The following is a 23,492-nucleotide window of genomic DNA, read 5'->3' as shown; positions in this document are numbered from 1 at the left end:
CGAATTCCCTTTCTACAGCCTCTGCTTAAGTATCAATAATAGAGGTTACCCACATAATCATGCCAGAAACCTAGTAGTCTTCTTAGACTTTCAAAAATACAAATCCAATCATCCTTAAATGGTGTCCCATAGAATGAAAATTTTATCCTGAAAGGCGTTTAAACATATAAAATTCCTTTAGGAAATATCCTCTGCCTACTTCCTTAGTTTCGTTTCTCACGTCTCCTTTATTCTACCCTTACCTATCTTGGTTCCCCCACACATGCCAAGGAGTGGTCTTCTTACACTGATGCCTACGACAGTCTTCCTCTCCCTCACCTCCCATTCATACCTCAAAATCTCAACTCAGGTGTCACATTCTCTGAGAAGCCTTCGCCAAGTCCCCAGACAGCTCAGGCCCTCCTTCCCAGCCCTCCCACAATATACTGTGCATGCTTCAATCACTGGGCTTATCTCACTTAGCTGCGATTACTCCTTTATTCTCATGACATCCTTTGAGGTCCTTAAAGGCAAGGGCTGGATCTTTAACCTCCATATCTTGCACACTGAGAATACTGACTAGGACACTGTAAGTACCTACAGCTGCAATGTCTGCTGCAATCAGCAGTATCTTAAATATCTCCAAGACTAGATTAGAGTATTGCACAATAAGAGTGTGGCCGAGGAATGAAATAAGGACAGTCTGAAACAGTAAGAAAAAGTTCAGGTTAACATGAAAGTTAAAAGACTGCTGTCATAAGAGGAGTGAGGGTGGCTGTCCAGCTTCAGAAGCAGTAACGGCTTACATGCAATTAACTGCTTTAGTTTTTCACGTGAAAAAGGTGACCAAAGTCTTATCATTGGTGAATGGGGCAGTAAAAAACCAACTCTTTCCTTTAATACACACGTGGAAAATTGCTGTAATTCACAAACCAGTTGAGGGCTGAAAAAAACTACCCATGGGAAGTCAGAGCTACACAGCAACCCTCTTTCCCTACGTTTTGAGGTTGAACTATTTCACCACTGCACTGTGCGGTGAGGTCAATGAAGAGAGAGGTCCAAGTGATAAACCTTGGGAAAGTGGACAATTAGCAGCCATCATAAGCCCAGAGCTCTTGACAGCAAGGGAACAGAAGTTTCCCCATGCTCCACTGGTCTCCCAATTTGAAGGTAGCCTTAGGTATATACATTCTTTTCTGAAACTGAGTTTTTTATCTATCTTGCTCTTGTGTTTTCCCTGTTATGACCCTCCTACATAATTTAACATTATATTTAAGCCAGAACACTGGTAACATGACTTTAAAATGCATTCTTTTATTTCCTCCTAAGGTAGATAAAACTTAATTTGGTTTAAGAAAAAAAAGTCAATTGCCCCAGGGTTGTGAAATACTGAGAGCTACAAAGCTTCCACCTCGTAATTTCTTCATGACAATTCTGAGTGACCAACATTCCGTCGCAAAAAAGACCGGTTAAAATCAGAAGAGGCGGTTGGGGGGTGAACTGGAGAGAGGCCGGGGGGCATTAGCTCTCTTCCAAAATGACTTGTGGAAAAAGTACAGTGATGGGCAGAGGACAGAAACACAATACAAATTTCCAGAACTCCAAATCTTCTTAGATGACAAACGTAAAGTCTTAGAAACTCAATGCCCACAGACAAGCCAAATACTTTTTTTCCCGGGAATATCACAGCTGCAAAAGAGCGGGGTGGGGAGCCACGGGCTACCTCAAGCTGAGTCAGACCCGCAGGTTCCTCGGGTTCGACCGAAAAGTAGCCCGACACGCCTCGCAAGAGATGGAGAGACTCCAATTCTCCCCGCCTCGTTCCCGTGTCAGGGGCGTTCTGAAGGCCCAACGCCTGGTGGAGGGGAAGGGAAGGAACGAGCGGGAGGGAACCAGCGGAACCATCACCAGGAGAAACTTCTAAAAGCACACGGACATTCCCACACGCAGCGATACCCGTTGCCCTAGAAACCAAATCAAGCACCTAATCCCTCCTGCGGGGGTGGGGAGGAGGCTCGGACCCACTCTTCTGGGCCCTGGGTCGCGGCCCGGAGGAACCCGGGACCAGGAGAAGGGGGTCCTCTCCCGCGGCCCCGCCCCGGCCTCGCTCCCCCGGGCGCATACCGAGTAGAGGAGCACGACAGCGCCGGGACTCGTGGAGCCGACGGAGAAGCAAGAGCTAGACGAACTGGAAGAATCCATGCTGCGGCCGCTGTCCCGGGCGTGGCCTGGGATTCTTAGCTAAGCGGTGGTTGGGGTGCTGCTGGGGGCGGTTCTTCCGCGCGGGGCGGCCCGACCTCGCCTAGGGCGGCAGCACCCTCCGCGGCCCCTCCGCAGGACCCCGGGCGTCGCCATCTTAACCAGGACGGAAGCCGCGCGGGGACCTGCAGCGCGCGCGTGCGCAGCATATCGGAACCCGGAAGCGGGTGCCGGGCCGCCGGAGTCTCGCGCGCTTTGCGCTGTCCCGCTACGACCGGCCGGGCCCCACGATGGCGCAGGAGCCAGCGCTAGACGCCACCGCTCCTCCCGGTTCTCAGGCCCTTCTGGACGTTCTACTCCAGAACCTCTACGACTTTGGTGAGTACGGGCCTTCGGAGCCCACGTGGAGAGCGGACTTGAGCAGCCCGGAACTGGGCCGACCTCCGCGACTAAAGGTTCTTGAACGTCGAGCACCTCTCAGCTCGTCCGACCCGGTTCTGACAGTGGGTCCCCCACTCGCTTCTGTCGGAGATCACCCTCACCCGCGACCGGAGTCTGTTGAGCGTTTTTTATGAATTAAACCTCCTAGCTCGTCCTTCGGTGGGGACCGGCTTGCGTGTCGGAAGCACCAAGGCTTTCAGACTTACCGGGGAGGTGTTCGCAGGACCTCGGGCTCTCGAAATAGCACCCCTTTCCCCTGAATCGCTTTCCTCCGGGAAGCCCCCTTTCCCCACGCACCCCCCAGACTCGCCTGACCCTCGGGCATTGGTGCCACGTTGTCATGTGGGGATCTCATCCTTCAGTGTGTCCCCTGCCAAGGACTTCGGGGGGCGGTTTCACAGGAAGCTCTTCATGACCTGTCATCCCTAAGTTGGCTGACTTAAGTTCTCCTTCTTTTATCTTGACTGGGGAAGAGGAAGATAAAAGAGCTTATCGTTAAAGATTGGCAACTCCTGGCACTTGGGTAGGGAGACCGTTACACACACTCTGAAGAATTTGCCCCAGGGAAGGTGGCATCCTTTGTTCCTGCACCAAAGATAATCGTTAGGCATTAGTGCCTTTAAAGGCCAAACGTGTTTCTTAAATTTGTAGCGTGATGTTGCTATTTTACTTTGGAGCCATTGCTCAAAATTCTAAGCTCATTACACAGTAAAAAAAATAGCTAAAATCGTATTGAGAACTTACCATACACTCCATGTTTTACAGGTATATACTCGTTTAATTTTCACAACAATCCTATGAAATAGATGTTGCCATTAATACCATTATTACAAGACAGATCCCATTATTGTAGAAACAAGCACTAAAGGTTAAAAAACTTGAAGTTCACCCAGTTAGTAATTTTCAGAGCTTGGGTTCCAAGACCTACACTCTCTGGCTCCAACCCCTGCACTTGTTATCGACTTGAACTGTGGACAGGGCATCTCTGTGCCCTTGGGAATGTCGGAAGACAGAGAAGACTTAGCCTCTGACCTTGAGAAGTCCTAGAGGAAAGGACTATTCTGCAAAATCCTAAATATAGTTCGTGTTAACACAGCCTGGAAATTATGCTTGGAGCTCTGAAGGCATGGGCTGTATCTACTCATTTGTATATGCCTAATGCCAAAGGTTAGTCGACTCTTAATACACATTTACTGAATAAAAGACTGAGAAAATAGAAGCAAACAAATAGCTAATGTTTGGAGAGCTCTGTAATAGTCATACTGTCGGTGAGTCGTTAGGCCTAGAGTTCTTGTCAGAACCTTCAGGTGACTGGTCAGAGTTTGAGCAGCTGAAACAAAGGGGAGGTGTGGAGATTTAGTTGAAAGTAAAGGCATTCAAATTAAGCCAGTTGTCTTAGGTTCATCTTAATTCATAACCGTGAAAGGAAATAGGAAGACCGCGGTCCCCACCTGTAACCCTAGAAAGTGTTAAAAAGAAACACTGGGGCTTCCCTGGTGGCACAGTGGTTGAGAGTCCGCCTGCCGACGCAGGGGACACGGGTTTGTGCCCCGGTCCGGGAGGATCCCACATGCCGCGGAGCGGCTGGGCCCGTGAGCCATGGCTGCTGAGCCCGTGCGTCCGGAGCCTGTGCTCTGCAACGGGAGAGGCCACAACAGTGAGAGGCCCGCGTACCACAAAAAAAAAAAAAAAAAGAAACACTGGCTGCAGTGGCAGATGTACTAACATTTTTATTACAAAGTGTGAGCCAACGGGGATTACCAGTTTCTGGGGTATTGTGATGATGACACTTACAGTCAGGACCAAGGTGAGGACTAAAGTAATTGTGCTAGTAAGAGTCAAAGACGTAAATATAGTTGCCTGGGAAAAGATGACTGTGCACTTTGGATTCTATAAATTGGGCAAATACGACCCTCTTGGAAGAAAAATAGTTTTTGTCTTTGTGTGTATTTCTGCATGTTTATATCTGTGGCACCTGTACACGTGCATTCGCGTGATTTGGTATTAGTGATAGCTGAAACACAAAATGTTTATTTTTCCTTTTGTGTTTGAACAAACAGGAGAGACGGAAGATGAAGCAGAGCAGAAAAGGATCAGAAAGAAAAGAGAGAAGAAAAGAGATATGGGGACCCCAGGGGCCTTGGTTGCAGAGCCAGATCTCCAACCTGGATCTCTTGTCAGAGGCCAGAGGAAGAGTGCTTCCAGCTTCTTCCAGGAACTCCAGGAAGAGCTGCAGGGTGTTCCCGCCGTGACCCCTGGTGGTTTCCCTTCAGGACCTGTAGTCTCTAGTTCTGCAGTAGCCCCCTCTCCCCTGAGGAACGACAGGGAACCAGTAGAAGTGGTGGAATTTCACAGCAGAAGTAGAAAAAGAAAACAGAAGCCCGATCAAGACGAGAACACAAAGGTAATGAACTGGCCTTCGTGGTGAAAACCCTGATGTTGCCCTGCCACTGTTCTAGGCCCTGGGAACAAAAGGCAAAAACTGCTTTCTCTCAAGGAACTTGCATTCTGATGGAAAGCAGTGTGACTGCTGAGCAGCAATCTCAGGCTGAACTTGGAAGTCTGACTCCGAATTCAGTCTCTGAGAGAGGCATGGCTGCTTATCCAAACTTTTCCACAAGTTTTTGTCCAATTCATTGCAAAAATCCAGACGTCACGTATCTGTTGCTTTCCCCATGTCCTGTACACTTTTGTCTGTCATAAAAAGAAAGAGGATTGTCTTAGTTTCCTGGGGCTGCTGTACAGAAATGTATTCTTTCCAGTTCTGGAGGCCAGAAGTCCAAATCATGTTGTTGGCTGGGCCACGCTCCCTCTGCCGGGGGAGGGTCCTTCCTTGCTTCTTCCAGCTTCTGGCGGCTGCAGAGCTCTGGGCTCTTCCTCTGTCTTCACATGGACTTCTTCCTGGTGTCTGAGTCTCAACTCTCCTGCCTTTCTCTTAGAAGGACACCCGTCATTGGATTTAGGGCCACCCTAAATCTAGGATGGATCTTATCGTGAGATCCTTAACTTAATTACACTCCAAAGATGCCTTTTCCAAATAAGGTCACATTTGCAGATTCCCGGGGATTAGTGCATGGACATTTCTTTTTGGAGACCACGATTCAACCCACTACAAAGACAGTTAGGCTTGCGTATTCTTGATGAACATGTGAACACGTGCTAGTGACTGGTGTTTACCACATCTTTTCTAGAATTTAGTTAGTACTTTATGTCAAGCTCACCAGCATCTCTTCCTCAAAGATTATTAATGCATTCTGTAACCATATCTACCTTTATTTTAGGATTCTAGGTCAGCTTTCCCATTCTTATAGTATCCAAATACTGGGGCAATGGGAACTGTTACAGGCAGACCAAGAAATGGATTCCTTTGGCCCTTGCAGCCAGAGCCCCCAAGCCGGCCAGCCAGGGAGCTTCCAGAAAGACTGGTATTACCACAGAGTACCGCAGTGAGCCAGACATATTAGTATTTTCTCTGTGTGCCATGATGTGAAGAAGGTTGGAAAGCACTGTTGTGCAATACAATTATGTGTTTGGAGAATTTAACTGACATAAAGCATCTAGGCACCCTCCCTTGTTTCCTCAAAGGTCTCGGTCTTCACTTTCTGCTTAGACTCAACTCGTGTTCATCTTTCTGGAATAGAGAGTTTTCTTTCTAATAGAAAGGACAAAAAAGTTGGCATTGAATGAGTCTGCATCTCCCTATCTCTTAATAATGGAACATGTGTAGCAGGCTGTTATTCTTCTTTCTGCTCCAAAGAATCCCTTTTCATTGTAGTTGGCTTTTCTCAGGAACCTCAACTCGTTTTACATTTTGGACTTCCTCAACTTGATGAAATTTTTAGCTTCCTTGGTGGTTCTCCCCTTTTCTTTCTTTCTTTCTTTTTTTTTTTTTTTTTAATTGGAGTATGATTGCTTTACAATGTTGTGTTAGTTTCTGCTGCACAGCCAAGTGAATCAGCCATACGCGTACACACATCCCCTGCCTCTTGGACCTCCTCCCCCAAGCCATCCCACCACACTAGGCCATCAGAGAGCACCGGTCTGAGCTCCCAGTGCCTTACAGCAGGTTCCCACTAGCTAGCTGTTTTACACATGGTAGTGTATTTATTGTCAAACCTAATCTCTCGATTCGTCCTACCATCTCTTTCCCCCCATATGTCCACATGTCCGTTCTCTACGTCTCCCTTTCTATTCCTGCCCTGCAACTAGGCTCATCTGTACCATTTTTCTAGATTCCACATATATGCATTAATATACGGTATTTGTTTTTCTCTTTCTGACTTAACTTCACTCTGTATGACAGACACTAGGTCCATCCACGTCTCTACAAATGACCCAATTTCATTTCTTTTATGGCTGAGTAATATTCCATTGTATACATGTACCACATCTTCTTTATCCATTCATCTCTTGATGGACACTTAGGTTGTTTCCATGTCCTGGCTGTTGTAAATAGTGCTGTAGTGAACATGGGGGTACATGTGTCTTTTTTTTTTTTTTTTTTTGCGGTACGCGGGCCTCTCACTGTTGTGGCCTCTCCTGTTGCGGAGCACAGGCTCCGGACGTGCAGGCTCATCGGCCATGGCTCACGGGCCCAGCCGCTCCGTGGCATGTGGGATCTTCCCGGACCGGGGCACGAACCCTTGTCCCCCACATCGGCAGGCGGACTCCCAACCACCGCGCCACCAGGGAAGTCCCTACGTGTGTCTTTTTGAGTTACGGTTTCTCAGCAGTGGGATTGCTAGGTCATATGCTAGTTCTATTTTTAGTTTCTTAAGGAACCTCCATACTGTTCTCCACAGTGGCTGTATCAATTTACATTCCCAACAGTGCAAGAGGGTTCCCTTTTCTCCACACCCTCTCCAGCATTTGTTGCTTGTATATTTTTTGATGATGGTCATTCTGACCGGTGTGAGGTGATACCTCATTGTAGTTTTGATTTGCATTTCTCTGATAATTAGGGATGTTGAGCATCTTTTCATGTGCCTCTTGACCATCTGTATGTCTTCTTTGCTGAAATGTCTATTTAGATCTTCCACCCATTTTTTGATTGGGTTCTTTGATATTGAGCTGCATGAGCTGTTTGTATATTTTGGAGATTAATCCTTTGTCTGTTGCTTGATTTGCAAATATTTTCTCCCATTCCGTGGGTTGTCTTTTCATCTCGTTTATGGTTTCCTTTGCTGTGCAAAAGCTTTTAAATTTAATTAGGTCCAATTTGCTTATTTTTGTTTTTATTTTCAGTACTCTAGGAGGTGGGTCATAAAAGATCTTGCTGTGATTTATGTCAAAGAGTGTTTTTCCTATGTTTTCCTCTAAGAGTTTCATAGTGTCCAGTCTTACATTTAGGTCTTTAATCCATTTTGAGTTTATTTTTGTGTATGGTGTTAGGGAGTGTTCTAATTTCATTCTTTTACATGTAGTTGTCCAGTTTTCCCAGCACCATTTATTGAAGAGGCTGTCTTGTCTCCACTGTATATCCCTTTGTCATAGATTAGGTGACCATAGGTGCGTGGGTTTATCTCTGGGCCTTCTGTCCTGTACCATTGATCTATATTTCTGTTTTTGTGCCAGTACCATATTGTCTTGATTACTGTAGCTTTGTAGTATAGTCTGAAATTGGGGAGCTTGATTTCTCCAGCTCTGTTTTTCTTTCTCAACATTGCTTTGGCTGTGCGGGGTCTTTTGTGTTGCCACACAAATTGTATAATTTTTGTTTTGATTCTGTGAAAAATGCCATTGGTAATTTGATAGGGATTGCATTGAACCTGTAGACTGCTTTGGGTAGTATAGTCATTTTCACAGTCTCAATTCTTCCAATCCAGGGGCATGGTATATCTCTCCAGCTATTTGTGTCATCTTTGATTTCTTTCATCATTGTTTTATAGTTTTCTGAGTACAGGTCTTTTGCCTCCTTAGGTAAGTTTATTCTTAGATATTTCATTCTTTTTGTTGTGATGATAAATGGGATTGTTTCCTTAATTTCTCTTTCTCATATTTCGTTGTTAGTGTATAGGAATGCAAGAGATTTCTGTACGTTAATTTTGTATTCTGCTACCTTACGAGATTCATTGATTGTTCTAGTAGTTTTTTGGTGGCATCTTTAGGATTCTCTAAGTATAGTATCATGTCATCTGCAAACAGTGACAGTTTTACTTCTTCTTTTCCAATTTGTATTCTTTTTATTTCTTTTTCTTCTCTGATTGCCATGGCTAGGATTTCCAATACCATCTTGAATAATAGGGGCGAGAGTGGACATCCTTGTCTTGTTCCTGATCTTAGAGGAAATGCTTTCAGTTTTTCACCATTGAGAATGATGTTTGCTGTGGGTTTGTCATATATGGCCTTTATTATGTTGAGGTAGGTTCCCTTTGTCCCCATTTTCTGGAGAGTTTTTTGTCATAAATGGGTGTTGAATTTTTTCAAAAGCTTTTTTTGCATCTATGGAGATGATCATATGGTTTTTATTCTTCAGTTTGTTATATGCTGTATCACGTTGATTGATTTGCGTATATTGAAGAATCCTTCCAGCCCTGGGATAAATCCCACTTGATCATGGTGTATGATCCTTTTAATGTGTTGTTGGATTCTGTTTGCTAGTACTTTGTTGAGGATTCTTGAATCTATGTTCATCAGTGATATTGGTCTGTAATTTTCTTTTTTGTGATATCTTTGCCTGGTTTTGGTATCAGGGTGATGGTGGCCTTGTAGAACGAGTTTGGGAATGTTCCTCCCTCTGCAGTTTTTTGGAAGAGATTGAGAAGCATAGGTGTTAACTCTTCTCTAAATGTTTGATAGAATTCACCTGTGAAACCATCTGGTCCTGACTTTTGTTTGTTGGAAGATTTTTAATTACAGTTTCAATTTCATTACCTGTTCATTGGTCTGTTTATATTTTCTAATTCTTCCTGGTTCAGTCTTGGAAAGTTGTACCTTCCAAGAATTTGTCCATTTCTTCCAGGTTGTCCATTTTATTGGCATAGAGTTGCTTGTAGTAGTCTCTTATGATCCTTTGTAGTTCTGCGGTGTCAGTTGTAATCTCTCCTTTCTCATTTCTAATTTTATTGATGTGAGTCCTCTCCCTCTTTTTCTTGATGAGTCTGGCTAAAGGTTTATCAATTTCGTTTATCTTCTCAAAGAACCAACTTTTAGTTTCATTGATCTTTGCTATTGTTCTCTTCGTTTCTATTTCATTTATTTCTGCTCTGATCTTTATGATTTCTTTCCTTCTACTAACTCTGGGTTTTCTTTGTTCTTCTTTCTCTAGTTGCTTTAGGTGTAAGGTTAGATTGTTTATTTGAGATTTTTCTCGTTTCCTGAGGTGAGCTTGAATTGCTATAAGCTTCCCTCTCAGAACTGCTTTTGCCGCGTCCCGTAGGTTTTGGCTCGTCGTGTCCGTTGCCGTGTGTCTCCAGGTAGGTTTCGATTTCTCCTTCGACTTCTTCTGTGATCCCTTGGTTGTTTAGCAGCGCAATGTTTAGCCTCCATGTGTTTGTGTTTTTACAGTTCTTTTTCCTGTAACTGATTTCTGATCTCGTAGAGTTCGTCGGAAAAGATGGTTGATACGATTTCAGTTTTCTTAAATTTTCCAAGGCTTGATTTATGACCCAAGGTGTGATCTATTCTGGAGAACGTTCGGTGTGCACTTGAGAAGAAAGTGTATTCTTCCGCTTTTGGGTGGAATATCCTATTATAATTATCAATTAAGTCTGTGTGGTCTCTTGTGTCATTTAAAGCTTGTGTTTCCTTATTTATTTTCTGTCTGGATGATCTGTCTATTGGTGTAAGTGGGGTGTTAAAGTCTCCCCACTATTACTTTGTTACGGTTGATTTCCCCTATTATGGCTGTTAGCATTTGCCTTATGTATTGAGGTGCTCCTATGTTCAGTGCATAAATATATATACTTGTTTTCTTCTTGCATTGATCCCTTGATCATTATGTAGTGTCCTTCCTTATCTCTTGTAACAGTCTTTATTTTAAAGTCTATTTTATCTGATATGAGTATTGCTACTCCAGCTTTCTTGTGATTTCCATTTGCATGGAATTTCTTTTTCCATCCCCTCACTTTCAGTCTGTATGTGTCCCTAAGTCTGAAGTGGGTTTCTTGTAGACAGCATATATGTGGGTCTTGTTTTTGTATCCGTTCAGCCAGTCTGTGTCTTTTGGTTGGAGCATTTAATCCATTTATATTCAAGGTGATTATCGATATGTATGTTCCTATTACCATTTTCTTAATTGATTTGGGTTTGTTTTTGTGGGTCTTTTTCTTCTCTTGTGTTTCCTGCTTAGAGAAGTCCCTTTAGCATTTGTTGTTAAGCCGGTTTGGTGTTGAATTCTCATAGCTTTTGCTCGTTTGTAAAGCTTTTGAGTTCTCTGTGAAATCTGAATGAGATCCTTGCTAGGTAGAGTAGTCTTGGTTGTAGGTTTTTCCCTTTCATCACTGTAAATATATCCTGCCACTCCCTTCTGGCCTGCAGAGTTTCTGCTGTGAAATCAGCTGATAACCTTATGGGGATTCCCTTGTATGTTATTTGTTGCTTTTCGTTGCTGCTGTAATATTTTTTCTTTGAATTTAATTTTTGTTTGTGTGCTTAATATGTGTGTTTCTCCTAGGGTTTATCCTGTATGCAACCCTCTGTGTTTCCTGGACTTGGGTGACTATTTTGTTTCCCATGTTAGGGAAGTTTTTGGCTATAATCTCTTCAGATATTTTCTCAGACCCTTTCTCTTCCTCTTCTTCTTCTGGGACCCCTGTAATTCGATTGCTGGTGCATTTAATGTTGTCCACAGGTCTCTGAGACTGTCCTCAGTTCTTTTCATTCTTTTTTCTTTCTTCTGCTCCCTGGCAGTTATTTCCACCATTTCATCTTCCAGGTCACTTATCTGTTCTTCTGCCTCAGTTATTCTGCTATTGATTCCTTCTAGAGTATTTTAAATTTCAGTTATTTTGCTGTTCATCACTGTTTGTTTGCTCTTTAGTTCTTCTGGGTCCTTGTTAAAAGTTTCTTGTATTTTCTCCATTCTGTTTCCGAGATTTTGCGTCATCTTTACTATCATTACTCTGTATTCTTTTTCAGATAGGTAGCCTATTTCCTCTTCATTTATTTGGTCTTCTAGGTTCCTACCTTGCACCTTCACCTGTAACATAGTTTTTGTTGTCTCATTTTTATTTGTGGGTGGGGCTGTGTTCCTGTCTTACTGGTTGTTTCGCCTGAGGCGTCCAGCCCTGGAGTTTGCAGGTAGTTGGGTAGAGCTGGGTCTCGGTGCCGAGATGAGGACCTCCCGTCTCCGGGAGGCTTCACTCCAATTAATATTCCCTGGGGTCTGAGGTTCTCTGTTAGTCCAGCGGTTTGGACTCGGCCCTCCCACCACAGGAACTCAGGCCTGACCCCCAGCCTGGGAACCAAGATCCTGCAAGCAGTGTGGCACGGCAAAAGAAAAGAAAAAAAAAGGAGTGGTACAATAACAAAGCATAAAAAAGAAAATAAAATTAGAAAGATAAAAAATACATTAGGAAAAATAAAAATAGAATTGAAACAGCTACAACAAGGTAAAACAGAACCACAAGAGAAAAAAGAAAAAACAAAGAGGAAAAACAGAAAGGCCGGGAAGGGCCTTGGCTATGGGGGGGCAGAGCTTAGGGGGGGAGGGGTGGTGGGAGGTGGACCTTAGGTGGGGGAGGGGTTTAGGGCGGGCCGGAGCCTCAGGCTTCGCACCTGAACTCTGCTGGGGGAGAGGCAGCGTGGCCCTAGGGGGCCTCCGGAGTGTGCAGTTCTGGGGTTTGGAGGTCGGGCCCTCGGTGACGGTGTGTGGGTGGCGCTTAGGCTCAGCATAGCTGGAGGGCGTCTTGGAGTGGGTGTAGAGGCGGGGCCCCGGGTGGGGGGCAGGGGCGGGGCTTGGGCTCTGTGCTGCCGAGGGAGCATCAGAGGCCGGGGGATTAGGCCCTGGAGCCCAACAGGCTCCTTGGCGCCCGAGTAGGCAGGGAGAGCGCTGGCCGCGCTCCCTTCCGTTCCTCCGCTCCCCTGAGGGTCTCCCCTGTCGGTGCTGAACCCCTAACCGTGGGTGGGCTCCGTGGAGGCGGGGAGGGGAGAAGGTATGAGAACTCCTTCCCTCCGCCAGCTGCCCCTCAGGGGTGCCGGTCCTGGAGGTCCGGCCTTTACTTCTGCTCCCCCTTCCCCCCCAACTCCCTCAGGACCCGCGCGGCTGGAGGGGGCCTCGGTGGGCAGAGGATCAGGCCCGGGATCTCAGCTGGCTCCCCGGGGCCCAAGTGGGCAGAGGAAGCCTGGCCACGCTCCCTTTTGATCCTCTGCCCACCCAACCGTCCCTCCCCTTTCCCCTCCGGGCGTGGGATCCCTTCCCCTCCCCCAGCCGCCCCTCGAGTCCAGTCCCGCCTCCACTTCTCCTCCCCCTTCACTTCCCCGCATGCCCCACGTTCTGCCCGGTCGCTGGGAGTTCCTCCTGTCCCCTTAGGTGTCCTTGGTCCCCCACCGTTGCCTGGTAGGTGCCCTAGTTGTGCGGAGACACAAACCCCGCGTCCTCCTAGTACGCCATCTTGACCCTTTTCTCCTTTTTAAAGTTTATCTTCTGAAAATGTGAATGTGTCTGGCTAAGGAGACAGTATATGTGAACACAGTAAAAACACATACGCCCATAAAAAGACTTTAGAATGTTGACATTGCAACATATAAATAACTGCAAATTAATATAGAGCTAGTTGTTATGGCATATCCTGGGTATAGGGCATGTCAGGCAAAGGATAGACCATTGGAGTAATTAAGACACATAGTGCTCTGCTAAGAGTTTGTGCAACATGGGAACAGGTACATGTGGCCCCTGCTCTCTGAAGACTTACAAGTCACCGTAGGACAGTGCAGACATGGGGTCCGCAAAAATACGTGATCAAATAATGACAGCCTCCATCTTTGAAGTTTTCTTTTTATTTCTGTTTTCCTTTTATTTCTCCATTTATGTGGCTCCCCCCACTAGTCGAGTCTCCATGTGAGTTCCTGTTGCCCTCTGTTGTCTGAAGTATTCTCGAGAACACAAGAGGTGCTGGCAAGTAAATGACCTTCTTTTCCCAGAATTTAGGCTTGTGCAATAAACAATGATTAAACTACATAGTGTATTGAAACAGATTTTCGTAGGTGTGATGTGATGATTTATAATAAGAAATATTGAATATTTGTCCCTGTTTCTGGCACAGAGCTCCTAAAACCCTTGGAATTTCTTAAGAGATGAGAACAGTAAAGGTGTCTTTTGTTGTGTTAGTGAAATGACTTGGAAAGCGTCCTTGAATGGGGACTGGTTGCCAGGAGAACCAACCTTGTGATTAGAGAACCTATGCCCTGACTTCTGGGGAGGGCAAAGGGGCTAGTTGCCAGTGGCCAACGATTTACTCAGTTATGCCTATGTGATGAAACCTCTGAGACTCCAGAAGGACGGGGTTCGGTTTGGAGAGCTTCCAGGTTGAGAGAGTGGAACCTGGAGAGGGTGTGGAAGTTCCTCGCCCTTTCCACGAGCCTTGCCCTCTGCATCTCCTCCATCTGGTTGTCCCTGAGTTATGTCCTTTTAGAATAAGCTGGTGATCTAGGAGGTAAACGGGTTTCTTGAGTTCTATGATCCACTCTAGCAAATTAGTTGAACCCAAGGAGGGGGTCATGAGAACTTCCAGTCTGTAGGCGGTCTGTTAGAAGTACTACAGGTAACAACCTGGGCTTGCATTTGGCCTCTGAAGTGGGGACGGTATTGTAGGACTGAGCCCCTTCACCTGCGGAACCTGTGCCGTCTCTGGTAGATAGTGTCAGAGTAGCACTGTACTGTAGGACACCTGACTGTGTGGGACCGTTGCTCCCATGTGTGGGAAACCCTTCCCCTTGCATCGGAGTTGTTGACCAGAACCCCTTTTAATGGACTTATCTGGGAACTTGGTCACCATTTGTTTAATATTTTACCCATTTCACATAGCTGACCTACAAGTGAACTTCCTGATCATGTCCCATTTGTAAAGCTCTATAGATGTAGTCTGCCCAGAAATCTTATTCATTCATTTATTCCACAAATAATTGGGTGCTTACTCCTTGCCAGGCCCAGGAGATCCCACAGTAAACAAGGTACAGCCCTCTTCTCTCATGGAGTGTATGGTTTACTGGTGGGTTGGGCAAACCCTGGATAAATTAATATCAATAATATACTTAAAAAGAGCTATAAACCCTCTGAAGGAAAGATACAGGGTCCTGAGAGTAACAGGCAGAACTTCCTTTAGAGCCAGTGGTCAGAGGTGTCCGAGGAGGTGACTTGAGGCTGATGCCCTGTTGCAGGGTGCTGGGGAAGGAGGGAGCAGAGTAATGCAGGGGAGGGAAGCTGCCTTGCAAATGCCCTGAGCTGTAGAGAGGCCTGCGGGGTTCCAGGAGCCAGAAGACAAGGGGGAGGGGGACGGAGGGGGGAAGGTGTGGGCTGTTGGAGAGACAGGCTGAGGCCAGCCCGCACCAGGCCTCGGAGACATGGGGCCTTTGGAGTTAGTTTAAAGCACATGGAAAGCCACCAAAGGATTTAAGCAAGGGCATGAAGTGATCTGATTTATATTTTAAAAAGATGGCTCTGGCCCCTGCGTGGTAAATGGATCATAGGTGAGCAGTAGCCAGAGGCATGAGGGGACCGAGTGAGGATTACTGCAGGGGTCTAGGTTCAAAATGGGGTGGCCTGGACTTGTGATTTGAGGATTGAGTGGATGAACTCACTCTTTAATGAGTGCAAGGCTGCCTATAAGGAAGAAAATTCCTATGCTCTTAAGAAATGAAAGGGTCAAGTGTAGCTTAAAATGATCCAAGTATTGTCTGGCCTTCAGAGGTGTGTCTGATCAATGTGATTTTTCCACCCCTCACACTGGTCCATCTCATGAACCTTATGGCCTCCACAGAAAAGAGACAAGAAAGATATAGTAGAAATAATAGAACAGTGTACTGTAGGTCAGAAGGGACGCCTGGATCCTGTGGCCTGGACTGAGGTACGCATACACTGCTTCTGAACATGTAAGGAATTGCTGAGTAAAGATTTACCAGTATTTCCTGAGTGCTTACTGTGTACTAACCGTGATTATTTACATTCATTAACTAGTTCAGTATCTCATTAGGTCTTCACAGCGTGACCTGTCTTCATTTCGCAGAAGAGGTTGACGCCTAGAGAGGTTGAGCTCTTTGCCTGCATTTAAGCAGGTACCCCACCATCCCATATCTGCAGTTCCAAAACCCCAGAGCTTTGGAAAGCACAAGCTAGGTTGTTTTTTTAAGTTTGGCGCAGATTTATTTGGCAGTAAAGCCCGACCTGAACTGAAGTGAGGCTTAAGAGTTATTTCTGTTGGTTCCATTGGGCGTGAATATTCATAGGCATTGCTGCAGAAATGTGAATGTGCTTAATTACGGGTTGCTGTCTTGGACAGCATTCAGTATATTCACAGCATCACCATCTGAATTGTCTCAGGGTTCCAGATGAAGGATTGTGGATGTGAAATAAGTGCTAGAGCTTGGGTTCAGACCCCAGACTTTCTGGCTTAAAAGCTGTGTGCCCAACTACTACACAAGCGAGAGGGAATGTAGGTTAGTTAGGCTGTTTGTCCCTTGAGGAACACAAGTGCACTGCACCAGAAGCATCACTAGACATAAAGACATTCTGTCAAGTTATTGCCCCAGGTTCTTGTTTTTTTTTTAATGTTTATTTTATTATTTATTATTTATGTATTTATTTTTGGCCACGCCCCATGGCACATGGGATCTTAGTTCCCCGACCAGGGATCCAGCCTGCGCCGTCTGCGTTGGAAGCATGGAGTGTTAACCACTGGACTGTCAGGGAAGTCCCTGCCCCGGGTTCTTACTGCCCTCATAATCTCTGCCATACCCCAGGGCCGCCCTGAAGTCCATCACCCTTTAGCTGTACCATGTCCCCTACTGTTTAGTATATTGAGTGTCAGATAGGTGTTAAGAAGAAAGTAATCTAATTGAAATAATTTACGCTCAAGAAGATATGAAAAAGTTTCTCAGTATTCCCAGAACTGCTGGCATAATTAAAAAGAGAGTGTTTATTTACCCAACTCTTCTCTAATTGGACAAAGTTTGGACAGGGTAACTAATAGAAGAAAAATCTTACCAGTGCAGGAGAAAATACTTTTGGTCAGCAAGTCAGCCCGTGAGAAAGTTCACTGAGTCTGGTACTCAGTCTGAGTCTGCTTCTTACAGCTTGCTTTCTTCTTCACTACCTAACAGACAAGTTCTCACAATCTCCAAACGTTTCTCTCTCTTGTGTATGGGACAGTGAGGCTTTATCAGTCAAGATGGGTGAGACAGTGGTTCCATAACAAGTAGTCCCTACATCTCAGTGGTTTAAAGGCAAAAGTTCATCTTGTTCTCATGTTCCGTGTTCATCAGGATTGTCAGGGCAGGCGGCTGTGATCCATGCCGTCCTGTTCTAGGGGCCCAGGGTGATAGGGGCTCCACCATTTGGTGGAGAAGGGGAGTTGATGAAGCCTTTTTTTTAAATTTATTTTTTATTTTTTGGCTGTGCTGGGTCTTTGTTGATGCGAGCGGGCTTTCTCTAGTTGTGGCGAGCGGGGGCTACTCTTTGTTGCGGTGCATGGGCTTCTCAGTGCAGTGGTTTCTCTTGTTGTGGAGCACAGGCTCTAGGGCATGTGGGCTTCAGTAGTTGTGGCTCACGGGCTCAGTAGTTGTGGCTCACGGGCTTAGTTGCTCCGCAGCATGTGGGATCTTCCCAGACCAGGGCTCGAACCCGTGTCCCCTGCACTGGCAGGCGGATTCTTAACCACTGCACCACCAGGGAAGTCCCGATGAAGGCTCTTAGAGGTTTCATGTGGAAGGGGCATGCTTCCGTCTGCTCACACTTTGGCCAAAACAAGTCATGTAGCCGTGCCTAACTTCAGGTAGGCAGCAAAGCCCAGTTCTCCTGTGAGCCTAGAAGTGGAGGAGGACCCAGTATTACCTGTAGGCACTAGTGCCCCCTACCACAGTAAGGGTAGGGGAGAGAAGACAGGGGAGACCACTGATTATTTCTAAATGCAGGTGCTGCATTGTGAGTACTGTACTAAAGTGGTTTTAAAGCTAAAAGTAGAAATTAAAGTTAAGGTAGTGGTGGGGATCATGCTAATAGACTCAGCATCATGATAATTATCCAAGAATTTTTTCTGTAAAGAAGGATCTGTTACCGAACCAGGTCCATTTGCCCGACGTGCAGCAAGCCAGACGCCTAGATGCCGAGGTTTACAGTTTATTCAAGAGGCAGCCAAGTGAGGAGATGGGAGAACAAGTCTGAGATCCGCCTCCCAACAGCGAGGGGGCTGGCGTCTTTATGGGATAAGCATGGTGGTCTTAGGAGTGGGGAAGGGTGATCGGAGGAAGGGGAAAAGGTGAGGTAATCAGTGTTCTGTGCAGGCGTATCTGGGTCACAGGCGTCTGTGTTCAGAATGGAGGTGCTCAGCGTGATCGGAGCTTTCTGGCCCCTGACCTCAAAAGGCCCTTCCTCGGACACCTGCGCAGGCCCATTTTAGGGCTGATGACCCGGCCAGCCTTAGCCAGCTCGCACGGGGCAGGAGCTGACTCCAAATTCCTGCAAAACAACTAGGCTACGAGAAGCTGGGTAGGTATGCAGTTAAAGAGAGGGGAAAGGAAAGAACAAAGTAACTAAAGCGAGCTTAACCAGTGAAGGCAGGTTACAAGCAGAAGGGTTTTAACAAGCCATTCCCCTGTCCGTTGCTCTCCGCACAGACCCTGCCCCTCCGAGCCAGAGGCCAGGACTGCTTTTCTAGATGCTGCACGGCTGGGATGGCCTGAGGTTGAGTAGAGACCGCTGTCCTTGGCCAGATTTGACAGTAGTTTCCTTGAAGTCTCAAACTTCTGGTCAATTCTATGGATTGGTAACCACAGCCAGGGGATATATTGATGCAAAGAGTCACATATTTTGATGGCATTTCCAGTATCATTATTTTCTGTGGGGAATTATAAACCCAGTCTCCATCATTTCTAGAAATCTGATGTTCCTGAAAGAAAATTTCAACTCAAGAGAGTTTAAGAGAGTTAGCCATTATTCCAGTGGCTGGATAGGAGTAAGAAAAGAGGGAATTCTTTCTCCCTCCCTCCCTCCCTCCCTTCCTTCCCCTCCCAGCTTGTGGAATCTTAGTTCCCCGACCAGGTATTGAACCCCGGGCCATGGCAGAGAAAGTGCTAAGTCCTAACCACTGGACCGCGAGGGAATTCCTGAGAATTATTTAAATATGACCTTTTTACCCTCTAAAATTCTGCTCAGTTATCCTTTTCTAAACCCCCCACCATACAGAGTTTCCCACATTTGGTGTGTGAGATACAGACATTGGTCTCTCTCTTACTCTCTTTTCTTTTTTAGTTTCTCGTCAGTCTTTTCTTAAACTTTGAAACCTTAAATTTATTTTCTCCATTTGTCTTCCATTAGCTGTTAATTAGGCTTCTGTGCAACAAGCATGTGTTACTGTTTGTTATTTAGGCATCTGGGCCAGTTTCAAGGCTTTTAAAAACATGGGTATGCTCTTGGTGTGATGGATGCTATAAGGAACAGATGACCTTTACAAGAATGTTTTCTTTTCCTTTTCAGACCAAAACTAGTATCCTCGAGAAAGATGTGGATATACAAGAATTTAACTTAGAAAAGGTACGTGCTTTGAAATTCTTAATTTTTTCAGCTTTGTAACAAAAATGCATATGTTTACATGTTGTCCAATGGTTGGGGAAATGGTGAAGCACATCACACTACATTTACTTGATTCAACATTGTGCAGTCGTTTAAAACATGTCAGCTTTGTGACTACAGTGTCAATAATACAATGGTAAGTAGGAAAAGCAAGGATGTGTGTGTTCTGTGGTTGTGACTAGGTTTTAAAAATGTGTGAGAGAGACTTCCCTTGTGGTCCAGTGGTTAAGACTCCACCCTCCCAATGCAGGGGGCCCGGGTTCGATCCCTGGTCGGGGAACTAGATCCCACATGCATTTCACAACTAAGAGTCCATGTGCTGCAATGAAGGTCCCACGTGCCGCAACTAAGACCTGGTGCAGCCAAAATAATACATAAATAAATAATAATAATAAAAATTTAAAAATAATGTGTGAGAAAAAAGACAGGAAGTAATCCAGCTGCCAAGAGTGGGTATTGGTGACGTTTTCTCTTCTACAATATGTTTTTAAAGAAAGAACATGGACCTGTGTTTGAAGCTGCTGTGATAAAGGGTTTCCACGTGTGAGTAGATGTATTTGGGAAGGTACTTTTAGTTGTTGCCTTTATGGGTAGTAGCTTGTTTTAGGGCACATCCTAAAGTACAGCAGAGCTCTGCGGGTCACCCTCGTTTTGTCACTAATTTGTGTGGAGATAAGTCTTTGCTTCGACTGCCTGCATTCAGTGTGGGAGAATGGCGTGGGGAGGTTATGGACCTTTGTGAGAGACTCCACAAAGCTGCTTAAACCACACCGTGACAGCACTCTTGCGAGGTGTAGTCCCTGCAGGTCCTCCTTAAAAGTGCTGGGCGTGTAGCCCATCGTGTCTGGCAGGCAGCACTCCTAGGGCTGTGTTTCCTCTGTGGAGTTTCTGGAAGGCACTTGGGCCTGACTGTGCTTGTGTCTGCAGGCTCGTTTGGAAGTGCACCGGTTTGGGATCACAGGTTATGGAAAAGGAAAGGAGAGAGTCCTGGAGCAGGGACGCGCCATTATGCTGGGCGCTAAGGTGAGGGCTGCTTCTGCCTCCCTCCCGCAGACGGGGTGCAGCAAAGGGGGGCGCCCCGGGCAGGGCAGGGCGGGGGCAAAGGCCAAGTCAGAAATGATGCTTGGTGTCCTTTCTCATTTCAGCCTCCCAAAAATAGTTATGTGAATTACAAGGTTTTGCAGGAGCAAATCAAAGAAAAAAAGTCTGCAAAGGAAAAAGTAAAGAGAACGGTAGGTGTGATAGCCTTTTCTTAAACTAGAACAGAAAGGTGGTTGCAATTTGCTGGACCCCGCTGCTTGGAAAGCAGTCTAGACAGCAACAAATCTAGAGTTAGATGACTGTTCTTACCCTCTCTTCAAGTCAGCTACATTTTGTGATACCAGCCACATAATCTGACTTATTTACCTGAAAGGTTTGCTTTGAAATAGCAAACTCCTGCTCAGGTACTGGGAGCTACTTTGACCTTTTCCCTATATGCAGTCTTTTTTTTTTTTTTTTTTGCCTTTTACATTGTATAGAACACACGGGCTTCTGAAAAACCACAAGGGGAATAGATGTTACGCTCCCTCCCTTTCGCCTAAAATGGAAGATTTGACATTTCTCCTGTCTGTTTTCTCTGAATGGCCTTTCACAGTCTTGAAAGGGTTTTAGGATGAAACTTTGTATAATTAACATGGCTACTTGAAAAAAATATTAAAAATAAATGATATCTCTGTGGCTTTTGGTCACAAACCTCTTGCCTTTTTTTGAATCTCCATTACTGATACATATGTTTTCTTTAATTGTGAAATCAGGCCCAGGACACAGATATTTTCAAGAAAAAGAAGAGGAAAGGACAGGAAGACAGGTGAGTGATACCATCAGGTACTCGGGTGGGATGATTTGGATAAATCCATTGGTTAGTTCTGAACATGATACCTTGAATTGATGTGGTGTTTCTAGCCTGATACAGTGGTGCACTGTCTCTCCTGATCCTAAGTCAGCCCTTGAGGGGGGAGACAGGATTCAGTAAATTGTCCAAGATCAGACAACTCCCTCAGGATTGAACTAGGAACCTTCTCCAGTCTCCCATTTTCAAAGACCAGACGTGTGCAGTGACTAGGGAAAAGCTGAGGCTGACGTTTCCAGCAAGACCTCTGTCCCCTCCTAAGAGCGCCTGTGCTGCCTGCACTTGCATGACCACATGAGGCAGAGCACCGTGGTTTGAGTAATGGAGCGTTGATTTTGTGCCTTTCTGCTTGCGTCTTAGCTTTTGCTCAAGTACCTTTTTCTCTCTCCTCAAATTACTGTTTCAAAAGCTACTTTTGTCTTGAGCTTTTTCTTGGACCCCTAGCGAGCTTGCACATGCTGGAAGGTGGTCATCTCTTCTGGTTGTGTGGTCTGTCAAGGGCCCACTGTGCGCCGGCACATAGGTGTCTAGGTGTTGGGCGCACAGCCATGATCACACTGAGAGTCCCCGCCCTGGAGGAGCTTATATTTTAGGGAGGGAAACACAGCAAAACATCTAAACAGATAAGTAAGGGCATGTCAGGTCCTGGCAGGTTTTGTGAGGAGGTTGAAATAGTGCATCGTGAGAGAGCGTCACTGAGGGTGGGCTGGTGTGTCGTTCTAAGGAGGCCGCATCTGAGTCGAGAACTGAGTGGGGAAGCTCCGGAAAGATCTGGTAGCTGAATATTCAACGTGGAAGAAACCAGTGCAAAGGCCCTAGGGCAGGAGGCAGTTGGCATGTTCAGGGACGCAGGAAGCTAGTGGTGCTGCGGTGGGGCGGGGCCTTGCATGGGAGGGGCCAGGAGGTTGCAGGGCCAGACCTCGGTGGCCTGGTTGGTGGTGCTGAAATCCTTTTGTATAAGCTTAACTATAGTACCTTCCTCTCACTTTAAATGTAGGAAATCCAAAAAGAAGAAATCGGCTCCCAGTATTTTGTCAAGTGGACGGATTGGACAGGTTGGAAAATTCAAAAATGGGACACTGATTCTGAGCCAAGTTGATATCAAAAAAATAAATTCTTCCAGAGTGGCTAAATGAAGTACTTTATAAAATAAAGAGAGAAATGGGAAGGTGCCAGTGTACCGAAACTGGACCCCTACACGACTTCCAGATTATTCTTATTTATTTCATATTTCATAGACTGCTCTTTTATTTTAGGGAACAGAATCAAATTGAAATAATAAAATTTCTATCTGCTGAAGTGTCTGATATTTTTTTTTTTTTTTTTTTGGTGATAACCATGTTGGGCCACAACTGTAATGTGAATCTGAAGTAAAACTGAAACCGTGTAACTCAGACTGGGACTTGAACCCACAGGCTTCCAGCTGAGGTCACACACCTGGTCTCAGGACTTCATGAAGCTCAGGTTCTTGATGTCTCATCGCAGAAAGAATTCAGCGAGAGACAAAGTGATAGATGGGGAAGAAGTGGATTTATTTAGAGAGACACACTCCACAGACATTGTGGGCCATCTCAGAAGGCGAGAGTGGCACCAGGGTCTGGGGTTGTCCGTTTTTATAGGGGTGGGTCATTTCACAGGCTAATGAGTGGTAGGAGTATTCCAGCTGTTTGGGGGAAGGGGCGGGGATTTCCAGGAACTGGGCCGCCGCCCTCTTTTTGACCCTTGTGGTCGCTCTTGGAACTGTCATGGCGCCTGTGGGTGTGTCATTTAGCTTGCTGATGTGTCACAGTGAGCGTATACTGAGGCTCAAGGTCTAGTGGAAGTCGACTCGTCCGCCATCTTGGACCCATTTGGTCCTAATCAGTTTATGTCGTGTCCTCGGGCTATGTCATTCTTTCAAAGGTTGTGCCCTGCCCCCTTCCCTCCTGTTTCAAAACTATTGAGAAGAATGTTTTAATATTCTCCATCAAGGTTCACTGGAGTTTCACTTTCACTGGTGTTTTGTGCATTTGCTTGTAGATATTTCATAATTTTACAGATTTGTAGATGCTAATAATTAGCTTAAAATTGCTTTTTAATTTTCTAAAAATGATTTAATGTTACTATATCATCAAAGAACTAAGAATGTGATCATTTGTCAGTTGTTTTGTGGGAAGGGCATTTTCGATTTTCAGCCAAAGCGTATAAACTCTACTTTGTAAGAACTTGTATAAATAAAATACAACTTTTGTGGTAAAAATGACCATGACTATTAAATAA

At 45.6% G+C, this 23,492-nt stretch overlaps 2 protein-coding genes across 3 annotated transcripts in view; one reads left to right on the top strand and one right to left on the bottom strand.

Annotated features, from left to right (window-relative positions):
* GNPAT (glyceronephosphate O-acyltransferase) overlaps window positions 1–2,384 on the bottom strand; it is a 30,770-nt gene extending 28,386 nt beyond the window's left edge. Inside the window, exon 1 of one of the 2 annotated variants that reach the window (XR_003430213.1) lies at window positions 2,104–2,341. Coding sequence is in view for 1 of the 2 variants with exons in the window: in XM_027094039.1 (XP_026949840.1) it covers window positions 2,104–2,181 (78 nt within the window). In the remaining variant the exon portion in view is untranslated. Of the gene's footprint in view, window positions 1–2,103 lie in introns of both variants that reach the window. The other variant, XM_027094039.1, reaches the window with a different exon arrangement.
* Window positions 2,375–22,532, top strand: FSAF1 (40S small subunit processome assembly factor 1). The gene is made up of 7 exons (XM_027094052.1): window positions 2,375–2,556; window positions 4,680–5,023; window positions 19,247–19,303; window positions 20,270–20,365; window positions 20,488–20,574; window positions 21,139–21,191; window positions 22,231–22,532. The coding sequence occupies exons 1-7, from the start codon at window positions 2,469–2,471 to the stop codon at window positions 22,367–22,369; spliced, it is 864 nt and encodes a 287-aa protein (XP_026949853.1). The 5' UTR covers window positions 2,375–2,468; the 3' UTR covers window positions 22,370–22,532.
* The last annotated feature ends 960 nt before the right edge of the window (window positions 22,533–23,492 follow it).

Source organism: Aethalodelphis obliquidens, unplaced genomic scaffold (genome assembly GCF_003676395.1).
Source record: "Aethalodelphis obliquidens isolate GAN/ISIS:26980383/991018 unplaced genomic scaffold, ASM367639v1 scaffold87, whole genome shotgun sequence".
Lineage (NCBI taxonomy): Eukaryota > Metazoa > Chordata > Mammalia > Artiodactyla > Delphinidae > Aethalodelphis > Aethalodelphis obliquidens.
The sequence above is the reverse complement of the archived record's forward strand: the minus strand, read 5'-3'. Positions and strand labels throughout refer to the sequence as shown.